The sequence below is a fragment of the Xenopus laevis genome, chromosome 5L, assembly GCF_017654675.1.
Source record: "Xenopus laevis strain J_2021 chromosome 5L, Xenopus_laevis_v10.1, whole genome shotgun sequence".
Classification (NCBI taxonomy): domain Eukaryota; kingdom Metazoa; phylum Chordata; class Amphibia; order Anura; family Pipidae; genus Xenopus; species Xenopus laevis.
Genome location: NC_054379.1, coordinates 11,213,044 through 11,230,867, shown reverse-complemented (window position 1 = coordinate 11,230,867; position 17,824 = coordinate 11,213,044). Strand labels below are relative to the sequence as shown.

Here is a 17,824-nt window from a genome sequence, read left to right as displayed (position 1 = left end):
AATTAATGCTACAGGTATGTTTAATAAAAAAACCTCGCTCGCCTGCTGCTTCTCTCCTTCCTCCTGCACAAAAACTTTAGGGTACGGAAAGAGCATTGGCTTGGGGAGCGGGGCAGTGTTGTTGCAATAAACACAAAAGACATTTAGTAAGATGTAGGGATGCAACAAATCCACTATTTGGGATTCGGCCAAATCCTAGAATCCTTCGTGAAAGATTTGACAGAATACCAAATTCTAATTTGCATATGCAAATGAATATGTAAATTAGGGTCAGGAAAGGAAAAAGTGGAAAAATCTATTCTTTTTCATTTCGGTCAGGCACAAGGATTTGGCGAATCCTACTGAAAAAGGCTTAGTTTGACTTTTTGTTGCCTTAAATTCTGAATCTAAAAGGCATTCAAATATATGTTTCCCTTAATCTAGATATCCAGTCGAGAAGCTAAAAAAATCTAGAACCCAAGGCAAAACCTGGAGAAACTGAAACCGTTCAGCTGATAATTGCCCGTTCCACCAGCAGTGATCTCATCAGCGGAAAACTTACCTAACTGAGCCGGTATTAACGTTTTCTTACAGTTTGGCCCAGTTAAACCATAAGCGTGTCAATGGGAGAGGGACATGTCATGTGTACAAGAAGCAGAGCTTTTGGGCAAGGCACTGACTAAAGCACATGGTTCACTACACACAACACAATATGGACAAATGTTTGAACATTCACAAGCTCAGAGAAGGGCTAGGAGCACACGGAATTAATTGCATGTGTAGCAAAAACCTGCACACGTTGTTGTGGAACTTATTACTGTACTAAATGGTCTCTATAAAAGCCTACATCATGACACAGGTCTTAAACTGTGCCGATAAGTTGTCAGTCTGATTATCTTCTAGGGATGCACCCAATCCACTATTTGGGTTTCGGCCCAATTCCCGAATCCTTCATGAAAGATTTGGTCGAATACAGAACCGAATCCTAATTTGCATATTCAAATCGGGCGGGGAAGGAAAAAGTGGGAAAATTTGTTTTTACTTCCTTGTTTTGTGACAAAAAGTCACATGGATTTCCCTTCCCGTCCCTAATTTCCATATGCAAATTAAGATTCGGTTCAGCCAGGTACAAGGATTCGGCTCAATCCTGAAAAAGGCAGGAACCCAACCCGAATCCTGGATTCGGTGAATCCCTATTATCTTCAAATGATAATGTCATACAAGAAAGTCTATGGAGCCCTTGAGCAGACCAGGGGCCTTAAAGGAGAATTCAACCTGTAATAAAAAAAAAAAAACACTATCCTGGGTAGACCCCCCACCCTCCTCCCTGGGCAAATGCCCCTAATTTTTTACTCACCCCTCCGTGCAGATTCTGGCCTTCGAGTTCACAGGCACCATCTTCTTTCTTCGGTCTATTTCAGAAGTTGCGCCGGAAGTCACAAAAGTTTCTGAAAACGTTTCTACCGCATAAGAAGAAGATGGCTGCCGTGAACTCCGAGGCCAGAATCTGCGCCGAGGGGTGAGTAAAAAATTAGGGGCATTTGCCCGGGGGGAGGGGGCAGATAGGCTGGAGGGAGGGGGGTTTACCCAGGGTAGGGGGGGAGAGATTTTTTTATTACAGGTTGAATTCTCCTTTAAAGGAGAAAATCAACCTGTGGGGAAAAACTCGTACCCCCCACCCCAGGTATCCCTCCCTCCAGGCTAACTACCCCCGCGGGGAAATGCCCCATACTCCATACATACCCCTCGGTGCAGATTCTTCCAGTGGAGTTGCACGTGTCCCTCTTCTGCGTCCTCTGTAAGCTGACTGAGAGATCGGTATTTCTGCGCATGCGCAGTTGGAGCAGTTTGCCGGTTTGCGCAACTGCGCATGCATGGAATTACACGGAAATTGCCGATCTCTCAGTCAGCTTACAGAGGACGCAGAAGATGGATAAGTGGAACTTCGCTGGAAGAATCTGCGCCAAGGGGTAAGTATGGAGTATGGGGAGTATAGTTAGCCTGGGGGGAGGAGGGAGGTCTACCTGGGGAGCGGGGTACGGGTTTTTTTCCCCACAGGTTGATTTCTCCTTTAACAATCCCTTGGAGTCTGTGGAGCTCCAGTTGGACAACTCCAGTAACTTAACAGAAAATAGCTGCTTATGTACTAGGCTACCATCAGGAACCCATTTGCTCTCCTGGGGCGTGAAACAATAGGATACCTTGGGGCTGCTGAGCAGTATGAAACAATAACTACCCTAGTAACGTTGTGATCTAATGCCCCTCAGACTCAATGCTTCACCGGTATCTGATCCCAATTTAACGTTGATTTTGATGAAGTGCAATTCGGTGTCAGCTCCAGCCCTCCTGGTAAGAAGCACACAGTGTGGAATTGTTATTTGGCAAAGAAATAAGCAGCAGTGAAGAGAAGCACTCACAGAAGATGCACATGAGCTGACCGCCTTGGGTGAGGACGGAGGGGAGGAGGAGATCCTCGTAAGGACAGGCATGTCTTCATCGGACACACAGCTCTCGGGCTGGTCTCTTTCCTCTCTGCAGCTGGTATGCGGACTAGGCTCAGACAGGGAAAGCGTTACAGGCACAGAAACAGGCATTACAATTGGGGGAACACTATCCACCTCGCTCGTCTGCTGCTTCTCTCCTTCCTCCTGCACAAACAATTCAAGGCTTTCAGCCTTTATCAAACAGGATTCTAACAGCCATAACATGAAAACACTGGCCCTAAAGCTCTTGGTCATCCACAACATCCCATAATCCTTATGTTTGTGGATAAGAAAAGGGAAAATGAGGCGTGTTTTGATTAACAACCCTAAAGGACAAGGAAAGTTAAACTAAAGAAGTACAGTAGCTAGAAATGTTGTACATGATGTTTTGTGCTTCTGTACCAGCCCAAGGCAACCACAGCCCTTTAGCAGTAAAGATCTGTGTCTCCAAAGATGCCCCAGTAGCTCCCCATCTTCTTTTCTGCTGATTCACTGATTCACATGCTCTGTGCTGCTGTCACTTACTGAGCTTAGGGACCCACTCACAATATACAGTACACATAGAATAGAAATGTCACAATATAAGGCTGATTAGTAATTAATACACATAATTACTACATGGCAGCACAGAAACCAGTGCAATTAGCATCAGAATTGAATAATCAGCAAACCTGTAGCATCAGCTTATATTACAGCCAGGGAAGCTCATTTTCTGCTGGATAATTAGTGACGAGCCCTAAGCTTAGCTTCTCAACAGCCAATCAGAGCCCACTGAGCATGTGAGTGTCACAGACACTTTCCAAGATGGTGACCCCCTGTGACAAGTTTGAAGTCCTGGATCATTGCTGCTATTGACAAGCTGAAACTTTACTGTATAAAAATGTATATCTTCTACTTTTTTCCCGAGCTTTCAATTAGCGCTGACCATGTAAATTTTGGACTTTTGAAAGTTGAAACTTTAGGCTGGTGTAATAAGTTCAGTGTATAAAACATTGCATTTTTAGCCCTATTCATTTTTAGGGTTTAGTTATCCTTTAACCATAAGTTATATGGTAAGGGACGAGAGCGAGACCACTGAGTAAATGTACGAGTGGAAATATGGTTTTACAATACATCAAGTGGACCTGAACACATGGTTAAGTCTGTTATTATGGGTAGTGTGTTATTACTAAAAAAGCCTCTTCCGTAAAAGCGAAAAACAAATATCCCTGAATCTTCTACAGAGGATCCTGGGCAGAACTACCAGTCAGGGCCCAATTAATAAAATTGTATTTTTTTTTCTAATCTGCCATGATCCTGATTGTGTTATAATCAGAGCCATGATGGGAGCCTTTTCCTGGTGGGTTTTAGGACTTTAGGGGGGCCTGGCCATGCTGCACTTACTTGATTAGCCAGGCCCCCCTGCTGTCAGTGAGCTGCCGACTTCAGAGGGTGGGCGGGAGCACAGGTGGCTGCATCTTCTGTCCAGTAACAGCATTCTCTTTCCTTATTCGTCACAGAAGTTTAAGTCCCATCAAAGCCACACGGGGATTGGATGAGCTTGAGGGGAAGGTCAAACCTCAGCCGTGCAGCTCAACTAGGACTTAAACTTCTGTGACCATTAAAGGAAGAGAATGTTGTTACTGGGAAGAAGATGCAGCCACCTGTGCTCCCGCCCACCCTCTGTATTAAAAAAAAAAAACATGAGGGGGGCCACAGCCACCAATGTATCTTTAACATGTGGGGGGGAACGGGCTGATCACCAATGTTTTTTTTTTTACTGTGTGGGAGCCCTCACCACCAATATTTTTTTTTGGGGGCCCCTGACCACCAATGTTTTTTTTTTAATATGTGGGGACCCTAGCAACCAATATATATATATATTTTTTACCAATATTACTTTTATGGGGGGAGGGGCTCTGACCACCATTTCACTTGTGTAGAGGACACTAATGGTTATTTTTTATTTGTACATTAGAAAGGCTAATTGTAAAGCTAAGTGCAATTGAAATTAGCATGGGTATCTGCTTAAAGAGTCTACCTTGATCGGGTGGCAGGCTTCATAATTCTTTGGCCAAAAGTGTTTTTACTGTTTTAGCGCATATGTCTGTGTGGCCTTTTTACTGTGGGGTGGGCGGACCTGTGGGTGGGGCTTGTGGTGTGTGGGCAAGGCGTATAATCCCTTAACGCCAGGAGTGTAGTCTGACACCATTTTGAATGTTGTTTCTATCTTGCAATGGCTACACCTGCATTAGTATTCTGCAGTACTAAGCACAATCCCAAGTAATAGGAATACTTCTGGAATGACCTGTTAAGCAAGACCACTTTCTAGATCTGTTATAGGTGTTCTGGGCACATTGACTGACATTGATGTCTTCCCTGGCCTAAGCAGTTCGAGTGTGCAGCAGGCAGACACCTTTAATGCTGTATCTGATGATCTGGCACCAAAGTCTATAGGCAGATTCAGTTGGATCACTTACTTGTTTTAGGTTTGAGGGTCTCACCCCACCATGGGACCTCAAGTGGCCATTCAGTGCAGGAAGGCTTTTGAATTCCTTAAAACACATGGAGCACGTGAGTCGGTTTTTGGAATCTGGTCTCTCGGAATACAATCCTCTATGTTGACTTTATATTTGAAGAATGAAAAAAAAAAAATGCAGAAGACTTGAATTAATTCCATGATAGTCATTCAATGATGGTCATGCAGTACATTATTGTGGATTAGTAGTTCAACAGACAGATTATTTTTAAGTTGGGTGTGATTTCCCTCAGCCATGACTTATCCAAATGTTTTGCCAAGGGTAAAAACATGCAAGAAGCTGTACAGCAATATCAGGGGTAGAGTCTTAAAAAAACCTACTTGATATTGGTCTTATATGTGTATCACCAACCAACCCTTCTGTTTTTTGTGGCCATTGAGCTGCTAGAATGAAGAATAATCACAAACAGGGATACTATGGCTCTCCATCAGGGGATAGGACTAAAATGGCAGCTGTATATACATGTAGGGGACGTGTTTTTATTCGAAAACCAAACCTGTTCCTTTGCAGGTACAGAGCTTGACAAAGTTACAATAACTAAATATAAGCTGCAGCCACAGTCACTTGTCATACAAGAGGTGCCATTTTAGGTGTCTGGAATCCCCCCCACCAAACAGAATCATTAGCTAGTTTTTGGCAATTTCCAACAACGTATACCATGGGTCCTCCACTGGCTTGTTCAGGAATCAACTTGCAACCCAAATATCTGTGGAAGTGAACCCCAACCAGTGGCTCGCGAAAAACATGTTGCTCACCAAGCCCTTGGATGTTGCATAAACGGTTGGGGACCCCTGATCTATGGGAACAGGGCCTGTTATGAAGCTGTCCTGATACATGGAGAGAATCGCATACTTCTTAAAGGAGAAGGAAAGGATAAAATTAAGTGAGCTTTATCAGAAAGGTCTATATAAATACACCAGTAACCCCTCAAAGTAATGCTGCTCTGAGTCCTCGGTCAAAAGAATCAGCACATTTCTTTCCTTCTATTGTGTACTCATGGGCTTCTGTATCAGACTTCCTGTTTTCAGCTTAAACCTCCAGGGCTAGGGCTTGAGCATGCTCAGTTTGCTCCTCTCTCCCTCCCTCCTCCCATCCCTGCTGTAATCTAAGCCCAGAGCTATGAGTGAGCAGGGAGAGACTAAGGCAGGAAGTGATGTCACACCAAGCTAACATGGCAGCTGCTATCCTAAACAAACAGAGAGAGCTTCTACAGCTGGTTACTCAGGTATGGTAAAGCATTCTGCAGAATAAATATAGTGTTATAGCTTGCACTATTGTGGCTAATCTATTGGCAATAAACTGCTTTGGTAGCTTTCCTTCTCCTTTAATTGGATGAGCTAGAAATAACATAGGGCCTCAAGTGGATTAGCAGATAAAGTTTGGCCTAACAGGACTTGGTTGGGGCAGATCGGGAGATATTTAATGTTGAGAGGTATGAAAATGGAATCCACATTCCTCAAAGCTACTTTTAATTGTTTCACTAGTGCATATGTATAGGGTACAGGTATATTTTACTGTGCCAATAAAATGCATTAAACAGAAACTGTGGCAAGTGTAGTCTAGCTGTAATAGCTGAAATGGGCAAATCTGATTACGTCGGGAATGAAACTAACATGAACTAACGGCCCATTCAGCAGCTGTTGTGACATTTCAAAGCAATCCAGGGAGGGGCTCCCAATGTGGTTTGCTTCATAAAAAACACAATTTTAGAATTACAGGAACTAAATCTTTATCTATAATCTTCCTGTTAATATCTAGTTGCGACTTTTAATTAGTCATATGGTGTAGGCTGCCTCTCCTACTTATAACAGGGCACAACTGTCGGCTCTGTGGCTTTCGAGATGCTGAATGTCAACTTCTAGCAGCTCTGATGCCCGAAGGTGATGGGAGTTGTTTGTGTCTCTTATATTTCACTTACCAAACTCACATCAATATCAGTGCAACTGGAAAATTTACCTGTGATCTGGTGAAGCAGTGGGAAGACTGACATCAGAAAGAATCTATGAAGAAATATATTTTTGGGTGAGAAAGGGCAGAAACTGATTTTGACACAAATGTAACATGTCAAAGAAGTAGCAAAACTGCATTACACTTTGGGGCAGATTTACAGTATCAAGGGTCGAATAGTAAATTCAAATTCTCGAGTGTCAAAATTCACACATTCAAATTTCAATTTTATTTATCACACCTTGAGCCATGGAAACGGTCTTAATTTAAATATTCGCCTGCCGAGTTTATGTACAAGTCAATGGCAGAGGTCCGTTAAGCCATTTGGAGATGTCAATAGCCTTCCTGATATTCGATTCATACGAATTGATTACGATTCGAATTTTCAAGTCGGAACCATTCGATCGAATATGAACCATTCAATTTTTTTTCTTAAATAACCTCCCAGTCGAATTGTGAGTATATTCAAATTAAAAATTTTTTACGTGAATTCAGCCTTTGATAAATGGGCCTCTTTGAGTCATGCATTCTGGAACACTCTAGGGGTAATTTACCAAAGTGTGCAAAGTGCAAGAAATTGGTAAAATCCATGCGCCTTTGAGTACACACACACACAGACAAAAAAAAACACTCTTAGGGGGACTTCCTAGGAAAGGGAAATGATCTGCTGCAAGCCGTGGCCATATTATTATACTGTAGACATGTTCATTGCTGATGCTCTAAATGTTATACATACAAAGGCTTTACTTATTATTTCTAATGGGTGGGCTTGCCCTATATATCTGTGTATGAGTTGTAAGGTTATTATGTACCTGAGGCCAGGCAGCAGTAGAAGACGGATGTGGTCCTCTGCTATTCACCATGAATGAAGGGTCCTGTGCCAGGACAGCATGCTGAGATACGGTGTTTCCAATACCCTCCACATTGTGACTGTTATAATTATCTGCATTGTCTACAGTGGTAAATCCCACCGCCGTTTCCATGACAACTTGAGGTTGGTTTTCGTATAATTTCTGCTGGCTTGACTCTTGGTGCAGAGACTGCTGCTGTGGCGCCAGGTTCTGTTTGTACATGTGCCGTAATGGCTGTGAGTGCTGATACGCATATTGTGGCACCGAGCTCAGCTGAATGAGCTGCATGGGTTGAGCCTGATCCTGTTGGAAATACTCAGTCTTTTGATTGCAATCCCTGTGATATGGAGAAGGTTGCATTTGCATGTGATGGTGCAGTGATTGTGCCGAGTGATGCAGTTCTGGCCTTGCAGTCTGCGAATGGTAATACTGAGGCGCTTGACCTGAGAACTGACGCTGCTGTATTTCCTGAGATGCTGCACGTTGCTGCCCTGACTGAGCAGCTTGCATGTAATAATGAGATTGTTGCATTTGCTGCGCTTGCTGTGGTAACACCTGATGAGACTGCATTTGCTGCAAATACTGTTGTCCTTGTTGCATTAAAGACTGCGACTGCAACTGGTTCACGTTCTGTGGGTATTCATAGTAAAAATGCTGCTGCGGGTTCTGCATCGCTTGCATCTGTTGCTTCTGGGGTGTATTTGCGAGGTTTGGTTGCATTTGTGGGTACCTGTCCATGGTGGCTGTAAGGGTCGGCTGCTCAGCCCCTGCTTTGACAGAAAGCAGCTGCCTTAGTGCACTGTCACTATCCAGTAGACATGTCTGTTCATGAAGTCCCTGAGATGCGGAAGGATTTCTCAAATTCTGCCGCGCAAACACCTTCGTAAACGAGTCGAGTTTGTGTAAAGCACCGCTGGTCATTTTACATCTATTTTCGCTAAGTTGATTAAAGCACGGCAGCTGGAAAGAGTCTATGACTTCATTCTGTGTCTGTGAATTCCATGACAAGCTTTGGTCGTAGCTATTTAAATGGACGTGGTTGCCAGAACCAGCATATGTCCAATTAGCCGGGCCGCCTGCGTCCACAGGTCTGACACTTTTAGTTGCTGCCGGCAAAGCAAGATCTCTGGACTCCTGGGATAAATGAGGAGATGATGAAGAAGACTCGTTTGTGTCCAGTGAATCGTAGCTGTGGTCGAGAGATTGGCTGCTTGCTTCATTTTGTAATTGTTGAAAGTACAAGTTTTCGTTATTGGCAATGGATAGGCTGCCCTTGAACAGCTGCTGATCTTCCATAGTGCTCTTCCCCTGATATTTGGGGCACAGGCCCACATATGATAAAGTCCCTGAGAAATAGACCAGAAACTCTATGGGATTAAGTATTCAGTGCAGCCATTTACGTGCGCGGTGTCCCTCTACTTATTCTAAGTGCAGAAGAAAATGGAGTCTGAGCTGCTCAACATCTTCAAAAAAGAATAGGATGTGTGTGATATTCTTGTGTCTTCCATCTACGAAGGCAAAGAGAAATCTTTATCAATAGCTTATTTAGGAAATATATTGACGAGACAATTCCATTTGCTACTATTCTCCTTCATTTGGCACGAACAGGGAACATGCTGCTCCGAATCTGATACAAATATGCTATTTCTATAGGTGGAGGGGTTCAGTCCACTTTTTATTATGTTGTGAAGGGAGGCATTCTAAGACAATTTGCAACTGGTTTTCTTCATTTTTACTCGTTACGTAATACCCCACCTGATCCCCCCTAAAAAAATGATATGCCGAATGGTCAAAGATAAGATTAAACAATTGTGATACCTCCACTGGTCCTACATAACTACCCACAGGCTTCACATGATACATAAGCCTCAAATACCACAGTTCCCGAGACGTGTAACAGAGCTTATTGGTCAAACACTGGCCCTCATTTCCCCCATGGAGCCTCTGGTCAGGGCTGTATTATGGTCTGGTGCCACCCTAGACCTCTTTGCACCCATGCAAGTGAAGTCACTTTCGCTATAACCCTATACCCCCCACGTGTAGGGATGCACTGATGCCAAGATTCGGTTCGGGATTCGCCCTTTTTCAGCAGGATTCGGCCGAATCCTTCTGCCCTGCCGAACCAAATCCGAATTTGCATATGCAAATTATGGGCGGGGAGGGAAATTGCGTGACTTTTTGTCTTATGCAAATTCAGATTTGGTTTGGTATTCGGCCGAATCTTTTGTGAAGGATTCGGGGGTTCAGACGAATCCAAAATAGTGGATTCGGTGTATCCCTAGTTTTTTTGGGTTTTTTTTTTTTTGCAAAAATGTATTTACCATATAGGCATCCTAGGGCTGTCCCCTGGAAAGGGGAACTATTGCAAAATTAAAATTTAATATAAGCTTCCTCGCACCAAATTAAGAAACTTTCTAAATACAACCAATTAAAAATTCTGCATTGTTTCTGAACTAATCAAGTTTATATTCACTATCCCTCTCAGCATCTGTTTCTCTTCATTCTGTCTTCATGCAGCAGTTGGGTGTCACATAGTCATTGACAGTTAGATCCAATATATCTTATAGGGCGGCTCCATTTCCTATTAGAGCTCACTCAAATAACTGATTCCAGTACAAACAAAATCGAAAATGCAAACAAAATAACTGCATTTTGCACAAATCCTGCATGTAGAGAGACACGATGTCTGGTGATTTTAATAGAATGAGCTCTAATACATCTTCTAGGCAAAATGAGCCCCCTATAAGATATATTGGATCTAACTGTCAGTGAATATCTGACACACAACTGCTGCAAGAAGACAGAATGAGGAGAAACAGATGCTGAGAGAGGGATAGTGAAGAAAAACTTGATCATTTCAGAAATGGTACAGAATTTTTAACTGGTTGTGTTTAGAAAGTTTCTTATTTCAGTAAGATGAAGCTTATATTAAATTTTCATTTTCGCGATAGCTCCCCTTTAAAGCTGTGCCCTAGGCAGATGCCTTTGAGTGCCTAGGGTGGCAAAATACGGCCCTGCCTCTCGTCTTATTACTTAACCAGATCTCAGAAACGGCTCCCATAAAAGCAGAACCAGCCCTGGAGACCAAACGTGAAAATATGTGAAAAGCAACGACTAAAATCTGGCCTTGGAGCTCCAGATGGCAACTTCAAATGTAAGGCTGTCGAGGGGCAGAATAAAAAGGCAAATTGCCCTATTGTTTTGTGAAAAGACTCACTGCTTCTTGCTGTAATTAAGTGATTTCAAATATAATTTGCCTGCACATACAAAGTAAATGAAGTAACAAAGAATAAACTCAGAGATGCACATACTGATCATGGTTCTTAAAGGAGAATTCAACCCTAAACTTAAAAACCCCCTACCCTACGTAGACCCCCTTCCCTCCTCCCCCCAGCCTAAGTGTTACCTGGGCAAATGTCCCTAATGTTTTACTTACCCCTCGGTGCAGATTCAGGCATAGCAGTTCACGGGCGCCATCTTCAGCCGCTTCAGTAGTCTTCATAATGAGACCGGCATGTCAGCGCATGCGCATTTTCTGTTTTGCGACAACTGCACATGCGCTGAAACTCACGAAAATTGCAGAAGCACCGGTCTCATGGCGGAGACTACCGAAGCAGCTGAAGATGGCGCCCATGAACTCTGATGCCTGAATCTGCACCGAGGGGTAAGTAAAATGTCAGGGGCATTTGCCCGGGGTAACACTTAGGCTGGGGGGAGGAGGGTCTATGTAGGGGTAGGGTTTTTGAAATTTTGAATTCTCCTTTAATAAGCGACATCAACATGTCTTACCTTTACATTCATGCAAGCTGTGGTGGAATACTGGATGTGCTTTGTTTTGCCCTTCATCTAATTTCGTAATGAATGCATCTGTTAAAAGAAAGAAAAATACAGAATTATTATCCCATATCATGTTTGTGACTCCTCGCAGTGAAACCAAACCTGTTGGTGAGAGCAACGCTAAGACCTAAACTACGATAATGAGCATAATCCGAAAACCAGAAACACACAAAAGATTTGCTCTTAGTTATAGTTCAGTAACACTTGGGCACCTCTGTACTGGAGCAGGACAGGGCAAATGTAAAACATTCAACTTTATTGTTCTTGAGTGATGCCACTGTTACTTTGGCCTTGTGTTTGGGATCATTGTCTTTTTATATTTTAGGAAATATAAGTTAAGTGTGCGTTGGTTTCCATGAGCAGTGGTGCAGTTTAGCGCCCCTAATAGCTAATTAGCCTCACAGACACTCAGGGGGTTATTTTTTAAAATGGAAACTTATTATACCCTGATAAAAAGGCCAAATCTGAAAATCCGCCATCTTAGACCTGTTGATGTCCTGATGTCCTGTATAAGTCAATGGGAGAGGCACCTATCTCAGTTTGAAGTTTCTGTAATCTGCGCTGCGTATAGCACGGGGTTTTCGGAAAAAAACTCGAAACAATTCAGGAAAAAGCCCTGAATAGGATTTTATTGAGTTTTTCCTCAATCAGACTAAATCAAGTTTTTTTTTATTAATAAATAAGCTAAAATCTGGCATAGGAGTTTGGTCGTGGGTTTTTTTTTTAAATAAAATACAGGTATGGGACCTGTTATCCAGAATGTTTTCCGGATAAAGGATCTTTCCATAATTTGGATCTTCATAGTTTACGTCTACTAGAAAATCATTTTAACATTACATAAACCCAATTGGCTGGTTTTGCTTCCAATAAGGATTAATTATATTTTAGTTGGGATCAAGTACAAGCGACTGTTTCATTATTACACAGAAAAAGGAAATCATTTTTAAAACTGTGGATTATTTGGATAAAATGGAGAGTAATTCAGAGCTTTCTGGATAATGCGTTTCTGGATAATGGATCCCATACCTGTATTAGATAAATTGGGATTTTAATAAGTAACCCCCTCAATCTGTGGATAACATTATACAATTTATAATACTTCATTGGTTTTATTAATGTGGAAAAAATCCAGTGAATACGAAGTCATCATAAACCGCAAATTAAATTAATGTAAACAAATCTACATTTTAAAAGTACAAATCCTGATCTCTCTGCAAAAATGTTCACATTTTTTTTCAAATCAAAGTTCGTACTAAAAAGCATTAACAAAAAACAATCCATTTTGAAAGCAGTGATACATTCTGAAAGGTTTATGTAACTCTATATTCAGACAAATATGATTTAAAGGCTTACAGAATCCATGCTTCCTCCAGTAATTATATCACTTATGTTATCCATGCAGATATACCTTGGAGTGTATTTGTTACTTTGGCAAAACAGCTAAATTACAGGTAAAGTAGGGCACAGCATTGTTGTATGAGATTTATTGCATATTGTATGGGGTTTGTACAATCCCACTTGCCGCCACTAACAACAATAAAGTATCATTATTACCTGCTGGGCCTCTTATCTGCAATATGTCAAGCACCTGTTTTACTTAAATTGGTTCTGTCGTGATTTTTATGGTGTCGTTTTTATTTCTAAATGTCACTGTTTACATTACAGCTAATTCAATCTACAATATAAAATGTCATTCCTGAACCGACAAGTGTATTTTTTTTCGTTATAATATTAGTGTGTAGGTCATTTTGACTGATCCTATGGTTTCAGAAAGAGCCAGCATCTCATGAAGCCATTGTTTCTCCTACTCACTGTAACTGAAGGAGTCGCAGTTGGACTTGGATTTTTACTGTTTTTTACTTTTAGCTGTTATCTTGTGTCAGGGAGCTGCTATCTGGTTACCTTCTCATTGTTCTGTTGTTAGGCTGAAGGGAGGGGGGTGATATCCCTCCAACTTGCAGTACAGCAGTAAAGAGTGACTGATGTTTATCAAAGCACAAGTCACATGACTGGGGGCAGCTGGGAAACTGACAATATTATCAAAACGAAATATATTAAAAAATCTGTTTTCTCTTTTGAAAAAACATATTTCAGTGCAGAAGTCTGCTGGAGAAGCACTTTCAACTGATGTGTTTTTTTTTGGTATCCTGTCCAGGGTACCACAAAAAGTCCTGCCTGTGTTCCACCTGTTTCTCTGCTTCGATCCAATTTCCCTTGCCTGGTTTCTATTGGATCTCCTGGTATTTGACCTCAACCTATTTTCCAGGCTCTCTTTACTAGCTGCCTGCCCCGACCTCGGCCTTTTATACAGACTTGTCATTGCCTTCAGCCTGCCCTGATCTTGGCCTGTTATATGGACTTATTATTGCCGTCTGGCCCGGTGTAAGAACTTGCGTATTTTATATCTTACTTTCATCTGTTATATTGCCGTACTAAATAATCTTCTCCATAACGTTTCCAGCCTATCAACTCACTTGTGGCTCAACCTAACACACATGGATTTTGGCCTAGAGATCAATGTTCAGACTGTGAGGAAAACACTGCATTAGGTTAGTCTTGGTGGACGAGTTTCTATAAACACCAATAAAAACCACTTGCAGCCTGGATTTTCAGTCCAAACAGAGTTATATTGATCCAGTGGGATTTTATATTGGTCTGTGAAATTTGCCTCTACACAAGCCACCATGTTATGTGATAATCAAAACATTCTGCTCATGAACAGCTTAAGCAGCCCTACCCTGGGTACAACTTCTGCCTGATTGGACCACGGGCCGAATGGATGAAGAGCGTACAGGGGCCACACACAGAACGTTCACCTTTCGATCCAAACATTTGTGAAAAGCGCACGCACAATCAAAAATGCAGGAAGTGAAGAAGCCACAAAAATGTTTTTATTGAAAAAGATTCTTTATCACAAGAATAAAAATATACAGTTAAAGGAAGAAGTACATAGATCTTAACAAGCACATTAACACCAAAAAGTGTGTAATTACCTTCTTATCTCTAATCTAAATGATGCTTTTCCTGACAATGCTTAAGCCACAAGAATAGATTGAAACTCTAACATGCCATCACCATAAATAGGAGCATGAAATGAAATTGTCTTCTTGTACGGCAATGCTTGCACTTTAGTGATAGAGGCACCGAGGGAAAATGCATGTGTGCGTATATCACATACTCACATACACAATGAACCTAATGCTCTTCAGTTCAGTGGAGAAGTATTTATTGTGAAAATAGAAAATCTTACAGCGCAGGGAGAGACTTAGGGACTTACAATATCGTTGTTCGCTGTAGCTGCCTTATAAAACCAGAATAATATTAATCATTCGGGAAACAAAAATATACAAACCTGTACCTCAACTATATACAGAAACTACTACCTGTAAGCCAATGGGGACTCGTCATGTTAGATTGATTTATACAGGTATGGGATCCATTATCCAAAAACCCATTATCCAGAAAGCTCCAAATTACAGAAAGACCATCTCCCACAGATGCCATTTTATCCACATTTTTAAAAGTTATTCCTTTTTTCTGTGTAATAATAAAACAGTCACTTGTTCTTGATCCCAACTAAGATATAATTAATCCTTATTGGAGGCAAAACCAGCCTATTGGGTTTGTTTCATGTTTATATGATTTTTTAGTAGATTTAAGGTATAAAGATCTTAATCACAGAAAGATCTGTTATCTTTAAAATATGAGATACATAAGTGTTCAAAGCTGGTACTTTAAAAACATTACATTTATTTCTAACATTATTGGCACGTTAAACAAAATTACATTTTTTCTTTTCAATGATTTTTATATGATTTTATAGTAAATTTAAGGTATTAAGATCTTAATCACAGAAAGATCTGTTATCTTTTCTTCGGAAATCTGAAGTGATTCGTATGCCATCCCGCTGGCGATTCGTATTCTTGCCGACGGGAAGGCATTTCGGGGAGATTAGTCGCCCGCAGCAGTGAAGATTTGTCGCTGGGTGACTAATCTCCCCGTCTGCCACCACCCTAAGGGCAAAGACACACGGGCAGATTTAGTCACCTGGCGACTAATCGCCTCTTCTTTGGGGCGACAATCTCCCCGAACTGCCTTCCACCTGCTAAAATGAAAAATTGCCTGCGGCAATGCACTAGCGGCGCTTCGATTTCCGCAGTCGCCCGTAGTTTCCTTGTGAGGCAACTTCGGAAATCGAAGTGGTGCGAGTGCCATTGCGCTGGTGTTTTCTCATTATAGCAGTTCTGCCCGTGAGCCCCTGCCCTAAAGAGGAATTATTAGCACTTATCAAAACCCAGCAGCCCCCCAAAGCTTGCTAATCTGTCTTGTAGAAATCTTCTTATAATCAGGACTCCAGGACCCCCAGCAGCTGCTGGATCTGTATCTCTATAGTTCCTTGTAGATGGCTTTAGATGGGAAGTCCGGTGGATGAGACTATTATATAGTCAGTCAGTAGTTACAGTGGCTTCCGCTCTCTTATCTGTACTAAAATGTATTTTCATGTCACAGCCTATGATTAAGTGCCTACTGGCATGAAACGCGTAAGGCTATGTGTTAATCTACTTTGTGGCCTAAATAAAGTTCTCCGTTCTGTTACAAGCCTGTTTGTGGGATCTGTGAGTGCCTTCCGTTTTCTCCTTTGGTTGGATACCTCCACCTCAAGCTGTAGGTCTAGGGCACGAGAACCCATCACTGGTGAGACAATAACCTTTTTAGGTTTTTACATTGGGACTTTTTCTTTAAGTACAGTAGGACTTCTTCCTTTATACAGTGCTATGGACTTGTGCCTCACATTAGTAATCCACTTTTTATCCAATCTTTAAGAAACTCTGACTCCGAGCTAGATTTATTTGGTTGAGGATTCTGTCTCACTACATTACTGCAGCTTTAGGCAGAGATCAAGGAAATGACCTACATTTTTGTGCTTTATCATAATGTGGTCTTGTCTTGCTGTCTTTTTCTAGATTCTCTCCTAAAATGACTGAGCATTAAACATTGCCACACAGCAAAAGTCGAATGCCCTTTTAGCAGAAGACACCCTGAAATGCCTTTGTTACTTGACTCAAGAACTGCATTCAAACAGGGGGAGGCACATTTATCAAGGGTCGAATTTCTAGTTTTTTAAACTCCTTTAAATTCAAATGACTTGGGTAAATTTATAAAAAAAAAATTTTTTTAATACTCTGACTAATTTAAACGACCCGAAAACTCGAATCAAATTCAACCAAACTCAATTCTAGTTTTTTCTCTAAAAAAATTTGAATGTCAGGAAGGCTACAAACATCTCCAAATTGATCCCTGGACCTCTCCCGTTAACTTATACAGGTATGGGACCTGTTATCCAGAATGCTTGGGACCTGGGGTTTTCTGGATAACGGATCTTTCCGTAATTTGGGTCTTCATGCCTTAAGTCTACTAGAAATTAATTTAAACATTAAATAAACCCAATAGGCTGGTTTTGCTTCCAATAAGGATTAATTATATCTTAGTTGGGATCAAGTACAAGCTACTGTTTTATTATTACACAGAAAAAGGAAATCATTTTTAAAAATTTGGATTATTTGGATAAAATGGAGTCTATGGGAGACTGCCATTCTGTAATTCAGAGCTTTCTGGATATCAGGTTTCCAGATAAGGGATCCTATACCTGTACAGTAATTCGGCAGGTTTTAGGTGGCTAATAGTTGAAATCAAATTATTAAAGGGCCAGGATATGATAAATCTTGAAAATCGAATTCAAATTTTTTAAAAAAAACTTGAATCAAGTTTGGATAATTCCCTAGTCGAATTTGACCATAAAAAATTTTGAAAATTCAAATTTTCAATTCGTCTATTAATAAATCTGCCCCTAAGTAACATCATTTTTATGAAAAAAATTCCTTTATCCAAAGATAACTGTCCCAAGGCTTTTTTCAGTAAAAAAATGTCATTTTATTTAAATTAGCATTAAAACTCAGATACAAACTGACCCCACAGAGCCCACCTTACGCGTTTCGCACCCTCCGGCGCATAGTCATAGGTGTAAGTGCCTGAGGGTCTACATAGGGGGCTACCAAATAGCCAACTACATAAGGGCTGTGATTGGCTATTTGGTAGCCCCCTATGTGGACGGACAGCCTACAGGAATCTGTAAATCTGGTTTTTATGCAGAATTCAATAATAAACACCTGCTTTGCAGCCACTGGAAGCGACATCCAAGGGGTTGGTG

At 41.4% G+C, this 17,824-nt stretch overlaps 1 protein-coding gene across 4 annotated transcripts in view; it reads right to left on the bottom strand.

Annotated features, from left to right (window-relative positions):
* trerf1.L (transcriptional regulating factor 1 L homeolog) overlaps window positions 1–17,824 on the bottom strand; it is a 118,633-nt gene that overhangs the window by 25,034 nt on the left and 75,775 nt on the right. For 3 of the 4 annotated variants that reach the window (XM_041562529.1, XM_041562527.1, XM_018262572.2), the window contains 5 exons: window positions 11,569–11,646; window positions 7,741–9,287; window positions 6,938–6,981; window positions 4,922–5,066; window positions 2,397–2,627 (listed from right to left, as the gene is read on the bottom strand). In XM_041562529.1, coding sequence (XP_041418463.1) covers window positions 2,397–2,627; window positions 4,922–5,066; window positions 6,938–6,981; window positions 7,741–9,075 — 1,755 coding nt within the window. In that variant the 5' untranslated portion in view covers window positions 9,076–9,287; window positions 11,569–11,646. The remainder of the gene's footprint in view (window positions 1–2,396; window positions 2,628–4,921; window positions 5,067–6,937; window positions 6,982–7,740; window positions 9,288–11,568; window positions 11,647–17,824) is intronic. The other variant, XM_041562530.1, reaches the window with a different exon arrangement.